This window comes from Bombina bombina, chromosome 2 (assembly GCF_027579735.1).
Source record: "Bombina bombina isolate aBomBom1 chromosome 2, aBomBom1.pri, whole genome shotgun sequence".
NCBI lineage: Eukaryota > Metazoa > Chordata > Amphibia > Anura > Bombinatoridae > Bombina > Bombina bombina.
Genome location: NC_069500.1, coordinates 29,735,335 through 29,758,216, shown reverse-complemented (window position 1 = coordinate 29,758,216; position 22,882 = coordinate 29,735,335). Strand labels below are relative to the sequence as shown.

The 22,882-nt window shown below is 37.6% G+C and overlaps 1 protein-coding gene across 1 annotated transcript in view; it reads right to left on the bottom strand.

Annotated features, from left to right (window-relative positions):
* The window catches only part of IL11RA (interleukin 11 receptor subunit alpha), a 218,634-nt gene that overhangs the window by 131,506 nt on the left and 64,246 nt on the right, over window positions 1-22,882 (bottom strand). Inside the window, 6 exon segments of the mRNA XM_053700985.1 lie at window positions 1,753-1,789; window positions 1,791-1,814; window positions 1,816-1,859; window positions 12,778-12,944; window positions 14,489-14,549; window positions 17,094-17,190. Coding sequence (XP_053556960.1) covers window positions 1,753-1,789; window positions 1,791-1,814; window positions 1,816-1,859; window positions 12,778-12,944; window positions 14,489-14,549; window positions 17,094-17,190 — 430 coding nt within the window.

Here is a 22,882-nt window from a genome sequence, read left to right as displayed (position 1 = left end):
AGGGGGTCAAGACCATCTCACAGACTGTGGACACAGGGTACCCTCCTTTTGCAGACGTAATCTGATTCACATTTTTTTCTGTGTTAAATGTAAAAAAAAAAAGATATGTATGAAATTCAGTTCTTTTTTTTCGGGGGGGGGGGGGGGGGTTGCGCCTTCTTAGATTCTTGCACCTGGACCCTGTGGTTTCTAGTTACGCCTCTGCCTATCTAAAACTAATGCATACTTACCCTGTGAAAAAAATGTAACTAATAGTTACATTGTATCTAGCTTAGGTTTTATTTTTATTTCACAGGCAAGTTTGTATTTCTTTTAATCTAGGTAGACTAGTTTGTAACTACCTAGTTAAAATAAATACAAAACTTACCTGTGAAATAAAACCTAACATTACAAACAATAACAAACACTAAAATTAAAAATTAAAAACCCAACCCAAAATAAAAAAACCTAAACTATAATAAACTACCAAGGGCCCTTAAAAGGCCCTTTTGTAGGGTATTGTCCTAAGTTTTAAAACAGCTCTTTTGCTACAAAATAAAACACCCCCCTAACAGTATACAAACCCCCCACCCCCCAAATCACAAAATAAAAATAAAGTAAAACCTGAAAAGGGCATTTGTATGGGCATTACTCTTAAAAGGACATTTCGCTCTTTTGCTGCCCAAGCCCCTAATTTAAAAATAAAAACCCACCCAAAAAATGAAAAAATACATTACACAAAATAACAAAACAAAATTATCAAAAATAATAACAATTATTCATATTCTAATACCCATTTTTTTTTTTAAAAAAAACCACCCCCGAAATAAAAAACTTAATCTAGAATAAACTACCAATGGCACTTAAAAGGGCCTTTTTTAGGGCATTACCCTAAAGATGTCAGCTCTTTTTCTGAAAAAATTAAATAAAATACAAAGACCCACTGACATTTTCAAATCTACTCCACTACCCCAAAACCACAAAATAAAAAAACTATCTAAAAAAAAACCTAAGCATACCCATTGAAAAGGGCAATTGGATGGGGCATCTGCCCCTTAAAAGGGCATTTAGCTCTTTTACATGCCCAAACCCCTAATATAACCCACCCAAAAAACCTATCGACTAACCCCCGATGATCCCACTTACATTTTTTGAAGTCCTGCTTGAAACGATTTTCATACCAGCGGTGAAGGTCCTCATCCAAGCGGCAAGAAGTCTTTCATCCAGGCTGCCTCTTCAATCTTCAATCCAGGCAGGCATCTTCTATCTTGATCCCGGTGGCCCGGAGCGATTCCATTCTGAAGACATTTGGTGCGGAGCATCCTCCTTATATGGTTGCCACCGTACACTGAATCTTCAATACAGGGTACGCGATTCAAGATGGCGTTCCATGCATTCCTATTGGCTGAAAAATTTTAATCAAATCAGCCAATAGGATGTAAGCAGCTCTCAATTTATTCACTGTTCAAATCAAGACTCGTAATGGCTGTGTTGCTATTTTCAGAGTTAAAAGACGAACACACAGACTTTTAATCCAGCTAAAAGATAAGTAGGGTGCATTGTGGGATATGATGGTGCCTTGCAAATGAACTAAAATAAAACACTTTGAAGCATAGTGACACAAATCAGTTATTTGGAGTGAAAAACACTGGATTAAAGAACTGACCATTGAATAAATAAAGTAGAAGGACTTTGGTAGACAATGAATAACATGACTGCTACCAGATATTGGTTTCTGGATAACAAACAGAGATAAGCGCCTCACCTATAGGATTGCAATGTATCTTGTCGGAAGCATTGTCTCCACGCTCCGATTTCCAATAGCAGTAAAAGTTTTTCATAATCCGACGCTCGCAAGAGACAGACGAACCCCTGGGGATCTGAAATCAAAATAAATAATGGTTCATCAGTCCAGCACAGATAAGTAGATTTAACCCACGGAAATAACAAATATTCCCCTTCAAAGGACATTAATCGTGTTTGTTGCCATTTATTGGTTAAACAGATTGGCTGCAGACACAAAAAAAAAACACTTTTTATTTTATTGCTTATGGAGTTATGTCACTCAATGTAACAAAGTTGTGACCGTGGCCTTGATGAACAGTGAGCAAATGACCCGCTGTGCATAACATGGCATTTCATAGTAGCTTCAATAATCAGGTTTCAAAGCTTCAGTTGCAAGCCTTAAAAGGAAAGTACATTTAAAATTAAACTAAAAGGGACAGTGTAGTCATCAGCTCAGATAGGGCAATGCAATTTTAAACCAACTTTCCCTTGGTGGCATTTTTGAAAAGCTAAACCTAGGTAGGCTCAAACTGATTTCTAAAAACCGTTGAAAAAAAGCCTCTTAAGCTCAGGGCATTTTTAAAGTTTTTCACAGTTAGACAGTACTAGTTCATGTGTGTCATATAGGTAACATTGTGCTCACTCCCGTGGAGTTATTTAGGAGCCTGCACTGATTGGTTAAACTGTATGTCTGTCAAAAGCACTGAGATAATGGGGTCAGTCTGCAGAGGCGTAGATACAAGGCAATCACAGAGGTAACACAAAATATTAATTAAACTGTGTTGGTTATGCAAAACTGGGGAATGGGGTAATAAAGGGATAAGCTATATTTTTAAACAATAAACATTCTGGTGTAAACTGTCCCTTTAAATGGATTGGATAGAGCTTACAATTTTAAACACACATTTCCAATTTACATCTATCATCAATTTTGCTCAGTTCTCTTTGTATCCTTTATTAAAAAGTAATCCTAGTGTGAGCAGAGGAGCGTGCACGTGTCTTTGGCCAATCTTGCAACAATGTTCACAGTAATGCTATAAATAGTTGCAAGCACTGCTGCTGAATGGATGCTAATGACATGCTCACACTCCTGAGTTCCTACAAGTTTACCTAGCTTTACTCTTCAACAAATGATACCAAGAGAACAGTTACTAGAAGTAAATTGGAAAGTTGTATCAAATTCCCCTATCTGAATCATGAACATTTAATCTTGACGTTACTGTCCTTTTAACTTAAAAATGTTTTATATTAAGGAAGGTTAACATGATTATCTTGTGCTCTTTCATATGCTTGATAGAAACTTTTAGTTTACTGCCCATTGACAACCAGAAGTTTATACAGCAAATGCTTTCTGGCAACCAAGGGGTTAAAAGAAAGTATGAGCACAAAGTGTAGGTTAGTATTCTGCCTCTCGTTAGTTCATTTTATAGTCGATGCTGCAGATATTACTTTGTATTGTCTCCATAACGTTTTGTAGACCACACAATCTACTGTCCGTCTCAGTAATGTGTCCGCACTTAAATAAGCGATGCGGAAATTCCCAGAGATAATATGTAAAACCAAAATCTGCAGAAGGTCCCTGGTTTTTATCAGTCTCCAGGTTTCTATCCAAATATTTATAAAACACAAAAAGGGTCTCTTCTTAAATAATTACACATGAAAAGGCTCACTTGACACTGACCTTGGCAGAGAACAATAAGTGAGAGACATTACGCTGTAAAGTAACTGTTTTCTAAACATATATGAAGTTAAAGGACCACTAAATAGAATGTCAGTAAATGCATAATAATTAGACAATATAAAAGAACTTAGGAGCCGATTAGCGAGATTACTTAAGAATGCTCACAGTACTTCTCTTTCCGTGGTGGAATTCTATAAGAATGCTCCACAGTACTTCTATCTCCCTGGTGGAATTCTATAAGAATGTCTCACCAGTAATTTCTATCTCCCTGGTGGAATTCTATAAGAAATGCTCACCAGTACTTCTATCTCCCCTGGTGGAATTCTATAAGAATGCTCACCAGTACTTCTATCTCCCTGGCAGGGCCGCCACTAGAAATTTTGGGGTCCCCTGACTTACACCATTGATCAGGGCCCCCCCCCCCCCTGCTGTTGACATGTGCAATTTTTGACCAAGTGACTAAAACGTATATGCACTTTATTCTTTAGTGTCCTATTTAAACTTGGAAATGTTGTAAAGGGTAGTAACATACACACACACAGACACACTCATTACACTGAAACAAACACACACACACTCACACATAAGGATTCACATATAGACACTCTAGCAGACACACAAAGAAACACACTCAGACACAGACACCCAAACAGACACTCAGCACTTGTTTACATTGACCTGACAAGTAATGAGGTAAACTACAGTTTTGTAAAAAAAAAAAGGAGATTTAGAAAACAAAATATGGAGTTCTCATTATCTTTTTGTAAAGTAAGTTGCCCCACACTAAATGATGCCAACAGCATGCAGTGGCTGACAAGGAAGGGCCCCTGAATTGCCTAAACAACTAATTTAAAGGTTAAATGGTGGATTGGTGACTTCCGGAAAGGTCTTGTTAGTCTCAAAGTCTGTAGAAAGATGTGAATAATCAGTAGTAAGGTCAAAATGTCCTAAAGGAACAGACAATGGAAACACACACACACAAACTCAAACTCAAACTTGCACATACACCCAAGAAACACCGACAGTGACAGCCTCAGAAAACACACAGAGACATACAAACACACACCAGAGACACCCACAAGAAAACCACAAAGACATACACATGCAGAGAGACAACCACATAAAACACAGAAAGACATACATACACACACCCTCACTGGACAACCACAGAAAACACACACAAGACATACACACACACCTCACAGAGACACCCACAGAAAACACAACACCCTCACAGAGACATCCACAGAAAACACAGACATACATACATACACACACACACCCTCACAGAGACATCCACAGAAAAACACAGACATACACACCCACCCTCACAGAGGCATCCAGAGAAAATACACAAATACAAACCATACACACAACCCTCACAGAGACACCCATAGAAAATGCTCAAAGGACATATGCACACAACCCTCACAGACATCTACAGAAAATGCACAAAGACATACACACCCACCCTCACAGAGAGACCCACAGTAAAAAATACCATACACACTCAAATCGAGACACAAACTAAAGCACAAAGACATAAACACAGACACCCACAGGAGGAAACATGTATGCACCTTTGCATCCCCTAAATAAACAGTGTGTGACATGCATGATAAAAAATTGCAGAAATTAAGAGATCACTTTTTAAAGAATCATATATTGTAAATGTGCAAACAAAAAATAATTCTGTGATTCAAAATTGTACATTAATGATCTTGGAAGACTCGCTAGATAAAGAAACGTTCTTTAAAAGGTTGACATATGTGTGTTTTGATTTTTCCCCATTTTCCCCAACCCAAGAGCACCACTTCAAATATAGTGTACAAATGTTCCCATCTGTCACCTGTACTCTATATGGTCTTGGAACCACTAACTTAAGCTGTAGTACTCATACCATTAGAACTGGTTAAATGCAGGATTTAGGCTTGTTGGTATGTATTTCAAAATTAAGTCAGCTGTAGAGTAAAACTCAACAGTTTTAAGTTAACCTTTCCTCATTTCAAACACTGAGCAATCTTAGTCTGAGAGTATCAACATTTTATGCAGAAGTAAAAATCTTAGATAAATGCCTCGTTGCATACTGGAAAGTCCTTGCATATCTGCCAAAAGGGCATCTACCATTTGTGTATTGAGGAGGAAACATTTCTGCATGATTTTAAATATAGAATTTCTAACAGCATTGTCAAATAAATCATAAATACACTGCTGCTAAAAAAAGGTGTTTTTATGGACCCCCTGGCCCCACCATTACAACTATTTACCACACTGAAGTTACAATCCAAATTGCACAAAGAATAAAAAACTTTTGCTAAATAAGTCCTACCTCCCTCTGCAAATGAAAGTGATCAGCCGTCTGACTCAGGTACACACTGTACAAACAAAGTGTCCAAGTCTGTCCTCACAATCGTGCATAGTGGTATAGTGCAACACTCAGAAATCCTCTCAAATGCTAATACTTTACCTCCTTGTAATAACATTTCCCATGCTCAATTAGCACTCTGCTGTAGTAACACAATGGTGGCTGCCAAAATTTAAAAAAAAAAAAAAAAAAAAAAAAAAAAAAAAAAAAAATTTTTTTTTTTTAGTTCTTGCCTCATGGGGCCCCCCTGGCCCATTGGGCCCCTGACAGGAGTCACCCCTGTCACCCCCTGATGGCGGCCCTGCTCCCTGGTGGAATTCTATAAGAATGCTCACCAGTACTTTCCTCTCTTCCCTGGTGGAATTCTATAAGAATGCTCACCGAGTACTTCTATCTCCCTGATGGAATTCTATAAGAATGCTTCACAGTACTTCTATCTCCCCTGGTGGAATTCTATAAGAATGCTCACACCAGTACTTCTCTTTCCCTGGTGGAATTCTATAAGAATGCTCACCAGTACTTCTCTTTCCCTGGTGGAATTCTATAAGAATGCTCACCAGTACATACTCTCTCTGAGTGGAATTCTATAAGAATGCTCACGAATACTTCTCTTTCCCTGGTGGAGTTCTATAAGAATGTTCACCAGCACTTCTCTTTCTCTGGTGGAATTCTATAAGAATGCCTCACCAGTACTTCTCTTTCTCCCCTGGTTGAATTCTATAAGAATGCTCACCAGTACTTCTCTTTCCCTGGTGGAATTCTATAAGAATGCTCACGAGTACTTCTCTTTCCCATGGTGGAATTCTATAAGAATGCTCACCAGTACTTCTCTTTCCCTGGTGGAATTCTATATGAATGCTCACTAGTACTTCTCTTTCCCTGGTTGAATCTATATAGAATGCTCTACCAGTACTTCTATCTCCCTGGTGGATTTCCTATAAGAATACTCACCAGTGCTTCTCTTTCCCTGGTGGAATTCCATAAGAATGCTCACCAGTACTTTTCTTTCCCTGATGGAATTCCATTAGAATGCTTGCCAGTACTTTTATTTCCCTGGTGAATTTCTATAAGATGCCCTCACCAGTACTTCTATTTCCCTGGTGGAATTCTATAAGAATGCTCACCAGTACTTCTCTTTTCCCTGTGGAATCTATAAGAATGCTCACCCTAGTACTTCTATCTCCCTGGTGATTTCTATAAGAATGCTCACCATTGCTTCTCTTTCCCTGGTGGAATTCCATAAGAATGCTCACCAGGTACTTCTCTTTCCCTGATGGGATTCCATTAGAATGCTGGCCAGTACTTTTATTTCCCTGGTGAATTTCTATAAGAAATGCTCACCAGTACTTCTATTTCCTGGTGGAATTCCTATAAGAATGCTCACAGTACTTCTATTTCCTGGTGGAATTCCAATTAGAATTCTCACCAGTACTTATCCTTTCCCTGATGGAATTCCATTAGAATGCTCGCCAGTACTTTTCTTGTCCCTCCGTGAAATTCTATAAGAATGCTCACCAGTAATTCTATTTCCTGGTGGAATTCCATTAGAATGCTCACCAGTACTTATCTTTCCCTGATGGAATTCCATTAGAATGCTCGCCAGTACTTCTTCCTTTCCCTGGCTGGAATTCTATAAGAATGTTTCCTTCTTTGTTCTCAACCTGGATGCATTGTAATTAGGAAGAAAGAGGGGGTGTCTCACCCAGTCAAGACCATCCTCACATTGGATTTTTAGCTACAAAATGAAATTTCAAATATCTATAATATTATCTGTAGCTTATGTAATGTTTACTTACAGTTACCATGACATGATTCTATACACAGAAAGCAGCGTAATGAGATTTATATTTTCCTGCAGAATTTAATTTTTAAAGCGCCCCCTGCTCACTGATAACGTTGCCCTACACAGCAAAGTGTCTTTTTTTCAGCAAGCTCCGTTAATTTCAATAAGAGACATTTCCACCCTGTGCAACCCCTGCAAAGTGGTAGTTCTTTTTCTGACAAATTACAATTAAAGTTTGTTATATTATCCTTTTAACTGCATCATGTGACAGCCATCAGCCAATCACAAAATGCATATATACATATATTCTGTGAATTCATGCACATGCTCTGGAGCTTGTTCCTCAGAAAGGTGCAATTAAAAAGATTGTGCCACATTTAGATAATGGAAGTGGGAAGGAACAAAAGAAGGAATGAGAGTGGGAAGGAAGGAGGAAACAGACAAAGGAATGAGAGCGGAAAGGTAGAAAAAAAAGTATGGGAACAAAAGAAGGAAATAGGCTGAAAAGGAAATTCAGTAGAAGAGGAATAAGTGTGGGAAGAAACAAAAAGAAAGAAAGAATGGGAACAAAGATTTGAGGGTGGGAAATAAGAAAAGAAGGAATTAGGTGGAAGGAACAAAATGAGGGTGGAAAGGAAGAGACAAAGGAAACAGGGCTCAAAGGGAAAGGGGAAAAGGGATGAGGATAGGATGGAACAAAAGAAGGATGTGGTTAGGATGCAACAAAAGTAGGAATGACGTTGGGATGGAACAAAAGAAGGAATGAGGGGTGGGGAGGATCAAAAGATGGAATGAGGTTGGGATGGAAGAAAAGAAAGAATGTAGGTTGTGATGGACATAAAGAAGGAATGAGGGTGGGAAGGAACAAAAGAAGGATGAGGTTGGAAGTAGAACAAATGAAGGAATGAAGGTGGGATTGAACAAAAGAAGGAGCAAGGGTCAGATGGAACAAAAGAAGGAATCATGGTTGGAGATGAAACAAAGAAGGAAATGAGGGTAGGGATAGAACAAAAGAAGGATTGAGGTAGGGATGGAACAAAAGAAGGACTGATTATGGGATGGAACAAAAAAAGAATGATGGTGGGATGGAACAAAAGAAGGAAATGAGGTAGGGATAGAACAAAAGAAGGAATGAGGTAGGGATGGAACAAAATGAAGAAATGAGGTAGGGATGGAAGAAAAGGGGGAATGATGGTGGAAACAAAAGAAGGAATGATGCTGGAAATGGAAGAAAAGAAGGAACAAGGGTGGGATGGAAGAAAAGAAGGAACATGGGTGAGATGGAACAAAAGAAAGAATGAGATTGGGATGTAACAAAAGAAGGAATGAGGGTGGAAAGGAACAAAATAACTGAGGTTGGGATGGAACAAAGAAGAAACAAGGGTGGGATGGAACAAAGAAGGAATGATGGTGGGATGGAACAAAAGAAGGAATGAGACAGGGATGGGAACAAATAAGGAATTAGGTAGGGATGGAACAAAACAAGGAATGATGGTGGGATGGAACAAAAGAAAGCAATGAGGTAGGGATAGACACAAAGAAGGAATGAGGTAGGGATGGAACAAAAGAAGGAATGAGGTAGGGATAGAACAAAAGAAGGAATGAGGGAGGAATGGTAAAAAAGAAGGAATGACGATGAGAACAAAAGAAGTAATGATGGTGGGGGTGGAACAAAAGAAGGAATGAAGTAGGGATAGAACCAAAAGAAGGAATGATGTAGTGATGGATACAAAAGAAGGAATGTGGTTAGGATGCAACAAAAGTAGGAATGACGTTGGATGGAACAAAAGAAGGAATGAGGGTGGGGAGGATCAAAAGATGGAATGAGGTTGGGATGGAAGAAAAGAAAGAATGAAGGTTGTGATGGAACAAAAGAAGGAATGAGGGTGGGAAGGAACAAACAGAAGGAATGAGGTTGGATAGAACAAATGAAGGAATGAAGGTGGGATTTGAACAAAAAGAAGGAGCAAGGGTCCAGATGGAACAAAAGAAGGAATCATGGTTGGAGTGAAACAAAAGAGGAAATGAGTTAGGGATAGAACAAAGAAGGATTGAGGTAGGGATGGAACACAAGAAGGAATGATTATGGATGGAACAAAAAAAGGAATGATGGTGGGATGGAAACAAAAGAAGGAATGAGGTAGGGATAGACAAAAGAAGGAATGAGGGTAGGGATGGAACTAATGAAGAAATGAGGTAGGGATGGAAGAAAAGGGGGGGAATGATGGTGGAAACAAAAGAAGGAATGAAGCTGGAAAATGGAAGAAAATATGAACAAGGGTGGGATGGAAGAAAGAAGGAACAAGGGTGAGATGGAACAAAAGAAAGAATGAGATTGGGATGTAACAAAAGAAGGAATGAGGGTGGAAAGGAACAAAATAATGAGGTTGGGATGGAACAAAAGAAGAAACAAGGGTGGGATGGAACAAAAGAAGGAATGATGGTGGGATGGAACAAAAGAAGGAATGAGACAGGGATGGAACAAAATAAGGAATTAGGTAGGGATGGAACAAAACAAGGAATGATGGTGGGATGGAACAAAAGAAGCAATGAGGTAGGGATAGAACAAAAGAAGGAATGAGGTAGGGATGGAACAAAAGAAGGAATGAGGTAGGGATAGAACAAAAGAAGGAATGAGGTAGGGATGGTAAAAAAGAAGGAATGACGATGAGAACAAAAGAAGTAATGATGGTGGGGTGGAACAAAAGAAGGAATGAAGTAGGGATAGAACAAAAGAAGGAATGAGGTAGTGATGGAACAAAAGAAGGAATGAGGTAGGGATGGAACAAAATAAGGAATGAGGTAGGGATGGAACAAAAGAAGGAATGATGGTAGGATGGAACAAAATAAGCAATGAGGTAGGGTTAGAACAAAAGAAGGAATGAGGTAGGGATGGAACAAAAGAAGGAATGACGGTGGGATGGAACAAAAGAAGGAATGAGATAGGGATAGAACAAAAGAAGGAATGAAGTAGGAATGGGACAAAAGAAGGAATGATGGTGAGAACAAAAGAAGTAATGATTGTGGGGTGGAACGAAAGAAGGACTGAGGTAGGGATAGAACAAATGAAGGAATGAGGGTAGCGATGGAACAAAAGAAGAAATGAGGTAGGGTGAAACAAAAGAAGGAATGATTGTGGGATGGAACAAAAATATGGAATTATGGTGGGATTGAACAAAAGAAGGAATGAGGTATAGATGGAACCAAAAGAAGGAATGAGGTTGGGATGGAAGAAAAGAGGGAATTATGGTGGAAACAAAAGAAGGAATGATGGTTGGATGGAAGAAAGAAGCAATAAGAGTGGGATAGAAGAAAGAAAGGAATGAGGGTGGATGGAACAAAAGAAGGCATGAGTTAGGGGTGGAACAAAATAAGGAATTATGGTGAGATGGAACAAAAGAAGGAATGATGGTGGGATGGAACAAAAGAAGGAATGAGGTAGGATAGAACAAAAAAATAAATGAGATAGGGATGGAACAAAAGAAGGAATGATGGTGGGAACAAAGAAAGAATGAGGTAGGGATAGAACAAAAGAAGGAATGAGGCAGGGGGATGGAACAAAAGAAGGAACAAGGGTTGGATGGAACAAAAGAAGGAATGATGGTGGGAACAAAAGAAGGAATGAGGTAGGGATACAACAAAAGAAGAAATGAGGTGGGGATGGAACAAAAGAAGGAACAAGGGTGGGATGGAACAAAAGAAGGAACAAAGGTGGGATGGAACAAAAGAAGGAATTAGGGTGAGATGGAACAAAAGAAGGAATGAGGGTGGGAAGGAAGAGAAGAAGGAATGAGGGTGGAAAGAAGGGAGCTACTTAGTATTACTTTGAGATTGGTACCATTTATATGTACCTGGTGTTAGTCTATGCAACAGATAATGCTATGCACAAGCATAACATGTCTAAAAAAAAAACATAGCAACAAGTAAAAAACAAAAATATATAATGCTGATCACTTTTCCTGGAATTTAACTCTAAAAAAATGTTTTTTTGTCCACTGCAGCAGAGAAGGCGGAGTACGACATGCAATACACTGATCGCTTGATAAATGCAGGAGATCATTAATATATGTCCCTAACTGGCCACATCAAAAATGGCAAAGTAAACAATACTTCACAGGCTCTTCAAGGGATCTGTCCATGGATTACAAAACAATGCAAATTTTATTTCTGTATTCCAGATATTGTGCAATGCATACTTACTGTTATATACTAAGGCATAGATTTTTTTTTTAAAAAAAGGAATGTTGCTTTTAACTGACATGTATTAAAATACTTTTTAAGCTAAATTACTTAAAAATGAGAATACATTTTCTGCTTTTGCCCTTCTAATTGCAGGTTTTTAGTATGTGCGTAATTTCCATTCACCCACACAATGAGCTGTTTTCCTAGAGTTCCCAGTTGGGTATCTAATAACAGCCGAAATCACAGGCTGCTTGTAGAGTAAAGTTCTCAGAGCAGTGTTGGGGTGTAAATTTCAGCTGCACGGTGTCTCTGTAGGTCCAGATTTAATTAATTAATTTGGCAGTCTGTACAGCAAGTTATAATAACGGTACAGCAACAGTTGCTAAGGGGGGCAGGGGACCTACACTAACTCATTAATTTCTTTATTATTTAAATTCCTTCACTTACATTCAACTAGGAATATACTGTTCCTGCAAAGATTCTCTTCACAAGCAGCATGTGATGTCATCAGCTGTTATATCTAACTAGGAACTGTAGGGAAAACAGCTCGCTGTTTGGGGAATGGAAATTATGTATGTACTAAAAACCTACTATCAGGAAGGCAAAAGGAGGAAACTTTATTCTCATTTTTAAGTAATTTAGCCTTCAAAATATTTAACACGTTGATGGCACATTTTATATATACATTATTCTTTATTAAAATATTGTATTATAATTTTTGACTACAATATTACTTTAATTTTGATTTTAATATCCCTTTAACTTTCCTAAAATAAGATCTCATAGAAAATGAGCAATTTTGTGACACCTAGAAACTTTATACAACCCAACTGCTACATAAAATCTTTTATAAAGCAATTTAGCAGCGAGATCGGGCATTTTACAACAACCACAAAGCGTTTCAAGAAGGCTGTAACACAGATTGTGATTTAACTGAACAAATGATTGCAGATATCACTTTTAACCATAAACCAAAGAGTGTGCATAGAAATCAAGACTCACATCCCACTTTAAGGAGCACAGAACTTAACAGTTCCCCAAACTGGTTATAACAGCTGTAGTTGCCCATGGCTGATGTGTGCAGGCTGGTCAACTCCAGATGCCCAAGCTTAGTGTAGAAGCCCCATGGAATATATGGTGTTCCGTTGAATCTCCATTCTGCCACTGAGCTGCATAAAAAATAACAAGCTTGTGTTAACAAACACTGATGGGCAGATCCAAGTTTTTACCAGTAAGGCAAGAGATACATTTCTGAAACTTTCATATCAAAGAGCTTGTGGGCAATAAATAGGTTAAACTAGCTCTATTATGTATTTCTATTTGGTTTAAATCTTCCCCAATGGTGTCTAGATGAGTCTATTTACAATGCCTTGCATAAGAATTTTGTAGTGTTACAACACGGAATTAAATTGGATTTTATTCAGATTTGGGTCATTTAATTTACACAAAAAATAATAATTTGAAGCACAAAAGTTAATTTAAAAAAAATTGTTGGTAGCATAGCTACAGTAATTCTTAAAAAAAACTCATCAGTATAGAGAGAAAATATTATCTATACTGTAAAGTAAGTGCCTATCCTTTGTATAACTGAACACTCCTAAAGGAGATACACAGTTCCTAAGGAACAATTGCCTTAATATAATCTTTGAGGGGCCTCGTAATATGGACAAAGCATCTTTGTGAGTAGCTATTGAGATGCTATGTTACTTGATTTCAGTGCTAAAGCCATTAAAATGTTGTACCTTCCCAGGGGGATGGCTGACCTGACACTACCAGGCCCACCAATGTTTAGGGGCTGTGGACTGCGGGCAGGATTGAGGCGTTCCATGGAGGGAGTTGTTGGTAAACCTGGGTAAAAATTGTGGTGGGAAAATAAGGGCCGATCAGAATTGGGGAGGTACATGGGTGGCCAGAAATTTGTCTGAGGGCAGTGGTCGACAAATCGGTTCAAAATTTAGGAGCTTGTAAGAATATTTCGGAGCCAGACATACTTTTAGGAGCTAGACAGTGGTATTTGTATATAGATATAGGGAGAATCACCCAAATAGTTAGGAGCCAAGGTAAAAATTCTAGGAGCCAGTGGCTCCCTGGCTCCTGGGTTTGTCGAGTTCTGTCTGAGGGGACTAATGCCCTCCTGGCGACACCAATGGCGACTACTGACAGCGTTAAGGCTTTCTCTAAGCTGAGGGTCTCACTATCCACAGCAACTTATATAGAATCTAGCACTATGCTTTCTGCTGTCATCTACGTATCCCCAGATAAATCACTGCAGTCATTTACGTTTTCCCCAGAGAATCACTATGTTTTTCTGCTATCATTTACGTATCCCCAGATAGTCACTATGTTTTCTGCAGTCATTTACGTTTTCCCAGAGAATCACTATGTTTTCTGCTATCATTTACATATACCCAGAAAATCACTATGTGTTCTGCTGTCATTTACGTATCCCCAGAGAATCACTATGTGTTCTGCTGTCATTTACATATACCCAGAGAATCACTATGTGTTCTGCTATCATTTACATATACCCAGAGAATCACTATGTGTTCTGCTGTCATCTACGTATCCCCAGAGAATCACTATGTGTTCTGCTATCATTTATGTATCCCCAGAGAATCACTATGTGTTCTGCTGTCATCTACGTATCCTGAGAGAATCACTATAATCCAGCGGAATCAGATTTTTTTTAAATAACTTTTATACTGAATATTACCTGTTATTGTCATTGCTGCACATTAATGTTATGCTGCTTCCAATTCTCCCATATTCGACCCCTGTAAATAACTTATATTAGTAATCATCAGTATCAAGGCATATCTTGTACAAGATTATAGTCAGTGATATACACATTAATGTTTTTAACATTTTGTCCAATTAAGATAGCATTGCTATTTTTTGTTTCTATTTAATGTCATGAGGTATGTTTGGTATAATGACTACTCTCTACAAACATCTTTGAGTTACCTGGTAATAGTTTCTAGTAAGTAAAAGAATCATATAAGACATACACTGTCCATAGGTAAAAGAGACAGTGTCAAACTGTTTTCTCCTTCATGTGTTTCCAACAGCAGATGATAAAAATGATGGGCAATCATTCCTTTAAGATTATTTTTGTATATGAAATAGCTGTTTTTTGCTCTTTAAAAACCACAAACCCATTTAAATAGGCTGAGCTTGCAGGGAAAACAACTGTCCCTTATTTTACATACACTCAAAGCTTCCTTATCTTATCCCTGCCGTTTACCAAACCCAATACTTCGATTTATTTTATTTTAATGTAAATGTAATTACATTTTTTTTGTAAAAAAAAGTTTTATTTGGTAAATCATGGGTTCCTTTCCATTTTTTACCACTCTACTGATTATATATAATAATAGAACTAATCATATTGCACCTCACTTTTTTCTTTACGGTACCATAAAAGGGACAGTAATCAGCTTGTAGTTATAACACATTTATTTTGTGTTGCTACAGAATAACAAACCAGTCAGGTCTAAACATATTTAAAAGAAATTAACATCTTGTTTGCAACAACTATTTTTTAATAGCCAAGCTCCACCACCAATTGCCTCATTTTGAAGAAGTCCAATCCCCGGGCTTTGATTCTGGAGCAAGCAAGGCTAGCCACAGTCATTATATTAGCAAGAAGTGAATTATTTTGCAGTTGTTATCTGTTGAAGCCAATTATTGACTTTCATGTAGCAGGGTTAGACTTGAGCCTGCAGTATGCAGTTCCAGCTCTGAGTATTAGAAAATCTTCAATTTTCAGAGCTAAGCTACATAAAAAGGGGAGCAACATAAATAAATAAAATATACTGCAAAGCTGTTTCATTATGTTTAACTAAACACTTGCTATCAAAATCTCAAGATGTTTTATTTTCCCTTTGATACATGCAGAGATTAAATGACTGTAAACCCTGAAATGCATGGAACTCGGTACCAAGCAGCTGCCCACCTCATGGTACAATCAGAATTCAGCATATTAGGTATTTGTGCCGGTGCCACACATGTTCAAACGACTTTCTTTTTTGTTTTAATGGTGCAGGTGGTAAAACTTCTAATTGGTTCCACAGGATGCCCATATTATCTACCCTAATCTGGTACAAGTCTGCTCCTAGATCTGCTGCCTGACTAGTTTTCTTTATGGAGGTCTATGTTCCTGCTGGTAGGTGGCAGTTACTGCTTTATTTAAACCCTCTAATACCTATAATAAGGGCAGATAAAACAATAATAGTACGATTGGAGCTAGATTTCTGAAGCTACATTCAGAGCCTTTTTGGGCTATGTGGAGCAGGTTGGCATGAGTGATTCTGCTGCTACATATTTAAGTATCATAAACTGACCCTTCATAGTGATTGACATTTCCCTGCTCTAGTATAATAGGTTGCAGAGAAGCAGGGGGCAGCATTGCACAAGAAATCTCTTGTGCAATGTTAAACCGCAACAATGCAACATCACAAGTGGTGGTTACAGGTGGGCAGCTTCACTACTTGCCAGCCTGTGCTCCTGCAGGGATGGTACCTTTCACCCATTGGTGTATTTTTTACAATTTACAACTTACCTTTTTCATTTGACTTGGATAAAACAGTGACTGAGTTTCTGTCACCTCATCACATAGGGCACATTACACCGGCTGATATTTTTTAAAGGGAACGTGCTGCGCTGAGAGTAACAATTTGATACCCGGTAGTTTAATTGTGACAGGTTAACATTACTGCTGGGGATATCTTTCTGACTTGCCTGATAATAGTAGCTGGATATCAAAGTCTCAGATAACCGTCACCGTCTTTGACTTCTATATAATACTGAATAAGGGATTATTATGTTAGAGCATTTTATAGTTGCACTATTGCCTTGTATAATAACTAGTGTGCTTACCCCTGCTAAGGGATTAAACCCATGGTTTAAGTCAGCTCCAGGGCAGCAATGCACTACTGGATGCTAGCTTAACACATCTAGTGAGCCAATGACAAGATACATAATGATTTTCTATCCCTTTAAAGGGACATGAAAGCAAAAGTCATGCTTTGATAACACAATACATTTTTTTCACCATTTACTTCTATAATCAAATTTACCTAATTCTATAATTATCTCCTTTCCATGAGAACATACTGAGGTATGGTCAGGAGTGTGCACGAGTCTTCAGCACTATCTGTATAACATTGTTACCACATTGCTGACATATAATGCTTAAAACACAAACATGCCTCAGAATTGTACTCTCTATCTAAATCCTGACATTGTAACTTCCAGGTGATGTATTTGTGTTAGACAGGAGGGTTAATAGCGTCCCGGAGCCGAGCGGCTTTACTTACCCTCCTCTCCTCCTTTAGATGAAGTCACTGAGATAGAGCCTATGGCAGCTGCAAGAAGCACGATCACCTGCCTAAGACATGATGGCGAGATTCTCATCTGGAAGACAGAAGAGACAGGACAGACGGTTACAAATGTGTGTCTTTACCGTGGTTTGTGGCACATGATGCATTTAAGTGAACCTGACATTGTCTTTATTAGTGAATTATAGAGCTTCAAAAACAAAGGTTATATCCGGTAGACCAGTGGTTTTCAAAGTGTTAGGTGGTGCGTCTGACAAGATTTACAAGATAGTTGTTTTTCTGTTTAAAGAAAAATTGTAATATTTTTTTCTATTTTTCATTTGGAAGAGCTGTTTCTGCTCAACCAACAGAGAGCTTCACTTCACGTTTCATTTGCCTTTTGTTACCTTTGTGTTAAACCAAGTTACTGATAAAGACAAGCAACACAACGCAGTTTTAAACTCAGCGTTTTTCTACCACCGGCATTCTGCCCTTTGCCTTATTCCACCACAACATGGCAAATGTGATTGTCGGCTTTTAAAAAAAAACATTCTGTGCTAGATTACAAATTGCACGCTATTTGGTGGCTATTTTGGATTATCGCGCTTATTACAAGTTTAAATTAAAATGTTTGCACTCAACCAAAAGCCAACACGCACTAACTGTTTGACTTTGTATATGGTTACTGCACTAACTTCTTCTCCCCAAAGGTTTTAATGGAGCCCGCAAACAAAAAATCTATAGCTCGTTTAACCAGGTGCGCTTATAGCCGACATGAATTAGGAATATTTTACATTCTAATGTTCTTCACATAAAAGAAAATTGTTTTAAATATATATATATGATTACTATTTTCTAAAATGTATAATCTATACCCATACATACCTCCCAAAAATTTCAAAATTTCAAAAGAGGGACCCCCCCCCCCCCACGGCAAAAAAAATTGAAAAGTGGTGGGCGGGAAAATCATAAGATTAAAGTAATATAAATTAAATTCTAAACAAGTCATTATTTTAATACACTTAGGCAGCAAATCAAACACAAGCTCAAACCACTGGGTATGGCTATGTGAGCTATGTATTTAATTAGCCTTGCAAAGACATTGCTAAATTATTTTTTATCTTAATTGGACATTTAATAATAAATTCTTTAAAACTGCTCTCTGCATTCCCCATTAATATTCTAAATTCTGGCCTTTAAAGTCAGCACAAATGCACAGTAGCACACTACAGAGCATGCACTTACACATGCAGATACACACACACACACTACATAGCATACACTTATACATGCAGATACACACACACTACATAGCATACACTTATAGACTTATAGATACAGATACACACACACACACTACATAGCATACACTTATACATGCAGATACACACACACACTACATAGCATACACTTACACATGCAGATACACACACACTACATAGTATACACTTATACATGCAGATACACACACACTACATAGTATACACTTATACATGCAGATACATACACACTACATAGCATACACTTACACATGCAGATACACACACACTACATAGTATACACTTACACATGCAGATACACACACACACTACATAGTATACACTTATACATGCAGATACACACACACACTACATAGCATACACTTACACATGCAGATACACACACACTACATAGTATACACTTATACATGCAGATACACACACACTACATAGTATACACTTATACATGCAGATACATACACACTACATAGCATACACTTACACATGCAGATACACACACACTACATAGTATACACTTATACATGCAGATACACACACACTACATAGTATACACTTATACATGCAGATACACACACAGACACTACATAGTATACACTTACACATGCAGATACACACACACACTACATAGTATACACGTACACATGCAGATACACACACAGACACTACCTAGTATACACTTACACATGCAGATACACACACACACTACATAGCATACACTTATACATGCAGATACACACACACTACATAGCATACACATATACATGCAGATACACACACACACACTACATAGCATACACTTACACATGCAGATACACACACACACTACATAGTATACACTTACACATGCAGATACACACACACACACACTACATAGTATACACCTTATACATGGCAGATACACACACACACTACATAGCATACACTTACACATGCTAGATACACACACACTACATAGCATATACTTATACCTGCAGATACACACACACACTAGATAGCATACACTTATACATGCAGATACACACACACTACATAGCATACACTTATACATGCAGATACACACACACACTACATAGCATTACACTATACATGCAGATACACACATACACTACATAGCATACACTTACACATGCAGATGCACACACACACTACATAGCATACACTTATACATGCAGATACACACACACTACATAGCATATACTTATACATGCAGATACACACTTATACATGCAGATACACACACACTACATAGTATAACACTTATACATGCAGATACACACACACACTACATAGCATACACTATATACATGCAGATACACACACACTTCATAGCATACACTTATACATGCAGATACACACACACTACATAGTACACACTTATACATGCAGATACACACACACACTACATAGTATACACTTATACATGCAGATACACACACACACTACATAGTATACACTTATACATGCAGATACACACACACACACTACATAGCATACACTTACACATGCAGATACACACACACACTACATAGTATACACTTACACATGCAGATACACACACACACATTACATAGCATAACACTTACACCATGCAGATACACCACACACATTACATAGCATACACTTATGCATGCAGATACACACACACTACATAGCATACACTTACACATGCAGATACACACACACTACATGAGCATATACTTATACATTCAGATACACCACACACACTACATAGCATACACTTATACATTCAGATACACACACACACTACATAGCATACACTTATACATGCAGATACACACACACACTACATAGCATACACTTATACATGCAGATACACACACACACTACATAGCATACACTTATATATGCAGATACACACACACTACATAGCATATACTTATACATGCAGATACACACTTATACATGCAAATACCACACACACGACATAGTATACACTTTTACATGCAGATACACACACACACTACATAGCATACACTTACACATGCAGATACACACACACACTACATAGCATACACTTACATATGCAGATACAAACACACTACATTGCATATACTTATACATGCAGATACACACTTATACATGCAGATACACACACACTACATAGTATACACTTACACATGCAGATACACACACACACTACATAGCATACACTAACACATACAGATACACACACACACTACATTAGCATACACTTACATATGCAGATACACACACACTACATAGCATATACTTATACATGCAGATACACACACACACTACATAGTATACACTTATACATGCAGATACACACACACACACTACATAGCATACACTTACACATGCAGATACACACACACACTACATAGTATACACTTACACATGCAGATACACACACACACATTACATAGCATACACTTACACATGCAGATACACACACACACATTACATAGCATACACTTATGCATGCAGATACACACACACTACATAGCATACACTTACACATGCAGATACACACACACTACATAGCATATACTTATACATGCAGATACACACACACACTACATAGCATACACTTATACATTCAGATACACACACACACTACATAGCATACACTTATACATGCAGATACACACACACACTACATAGCATACACTTATACATGCAGATACACACACACTACATAGCATACACTTATATATGCAGATACACACACACTACATAGCATATACTTATACATGCAGATACACACTTATACATGCAAATACACACACACGACATAGTATACACTTATACATGCAGATACACACACACACTACATAGCATACACTTACACATGCAGATACACACACACACTACATAGCATACACTTACATATGCAGATACAAACACACTACATTGCATATACTTATACATGCAGATACACACTTATACATGCAGATACACACACACTACATAGTATACACTTACACATGCAGATACACACACACACTACATAGCATACACTTACACATACAGATACACACACACACTACATAGCATACACTTACATATGCAGATACACACACACTACATAGCATATACTTATACATGCAGATACACACACACACTACATAGCATATACTTATACATGCAGATACACACTTATACATGCAGATACACCCACACTACATAGCATACACTTACATATGCAGATACACACACACTACATAGCATATACTTATACATACAGATACACACTTATACATGCAGATACCACACACAACATTACATAGCATACACTTATACATGCAGCTAATAACGCTACCCCTATTAAGGGGTCTAAATTATTAGAGCATTGCATTACTAGCTCCCAATGTTATAAATCCCCTCCTAAAACCCTTGCAATTATTTTGCAACATAGTAATCTGTAAACAATGAATACTTACACCTATATTATGAGTTTTGCGTTAAACAGGGGGTGCGGTGCTAACGAGGAGTTTTCCCTCACCCGCTCACCTACAGACAACGCTGGTATTACGGGTTTTAAGAAACCCAGCGTTCAGCCGCAGACAATTGAGTGGAGAGCCTGTCATTTCAAGACTCGTGATACCAGCGGGCGTTAAAAAGCAGCGTTGGGACCTCTCAACGCTGCTTTTTAATGTTAACGTAAGACTCGTAATCTAGCCGTTAGTTACTAAACAGAGATGTGTTTTTAAAACTCTCACTGCAGGCCAGCACAATATTTATTATTATTTTGCTGTTGTCTTTTTACTTATTTGTGAACTTATTAAAGGCTAAGTTTTAATGATATTTCTTTTTCTATGTGCTAACAAGAGCAGTCTCTTTTGTGCCTATAAACTATAGGTTTACTTTATGTATACTGTACATTAATGCTCCATTGCACACTTCAGACTGCTTACCTCATGATAACATATACAAGATCAGCCTGAAGATAACAAACTTCAACTATTTAAACCTAAAGGGACCTACTCCTTCTCTTTCCTTGAATATATATATATATATATATATATATATATATATATAATATATATTATATATATATATATATATATATATACACACATATATATTCACACGCACACATACACACACACACTATTATATATACACGTATATATTCTTCACACGCACACATACACACACACACATATATATATATACACATATATATTCACACGCACACATATATATATATATACACAGACACACATATACTGTATATATACACACACATATATAAATATACACACACACATATATATATATACATACATACACATAGACATACACATATACACATAGACATAGACACATACACATATACACATAGACATAGACACATACACATATACACATAGACATACACACACAGGCATATACATACATACACACATATTATACATATACATACATACACACATACACATATACACACATACACACACACAAACATATACATATATATATATAGTTTACCAATCATAGAAATAAAATACTACTCAGGAGAGA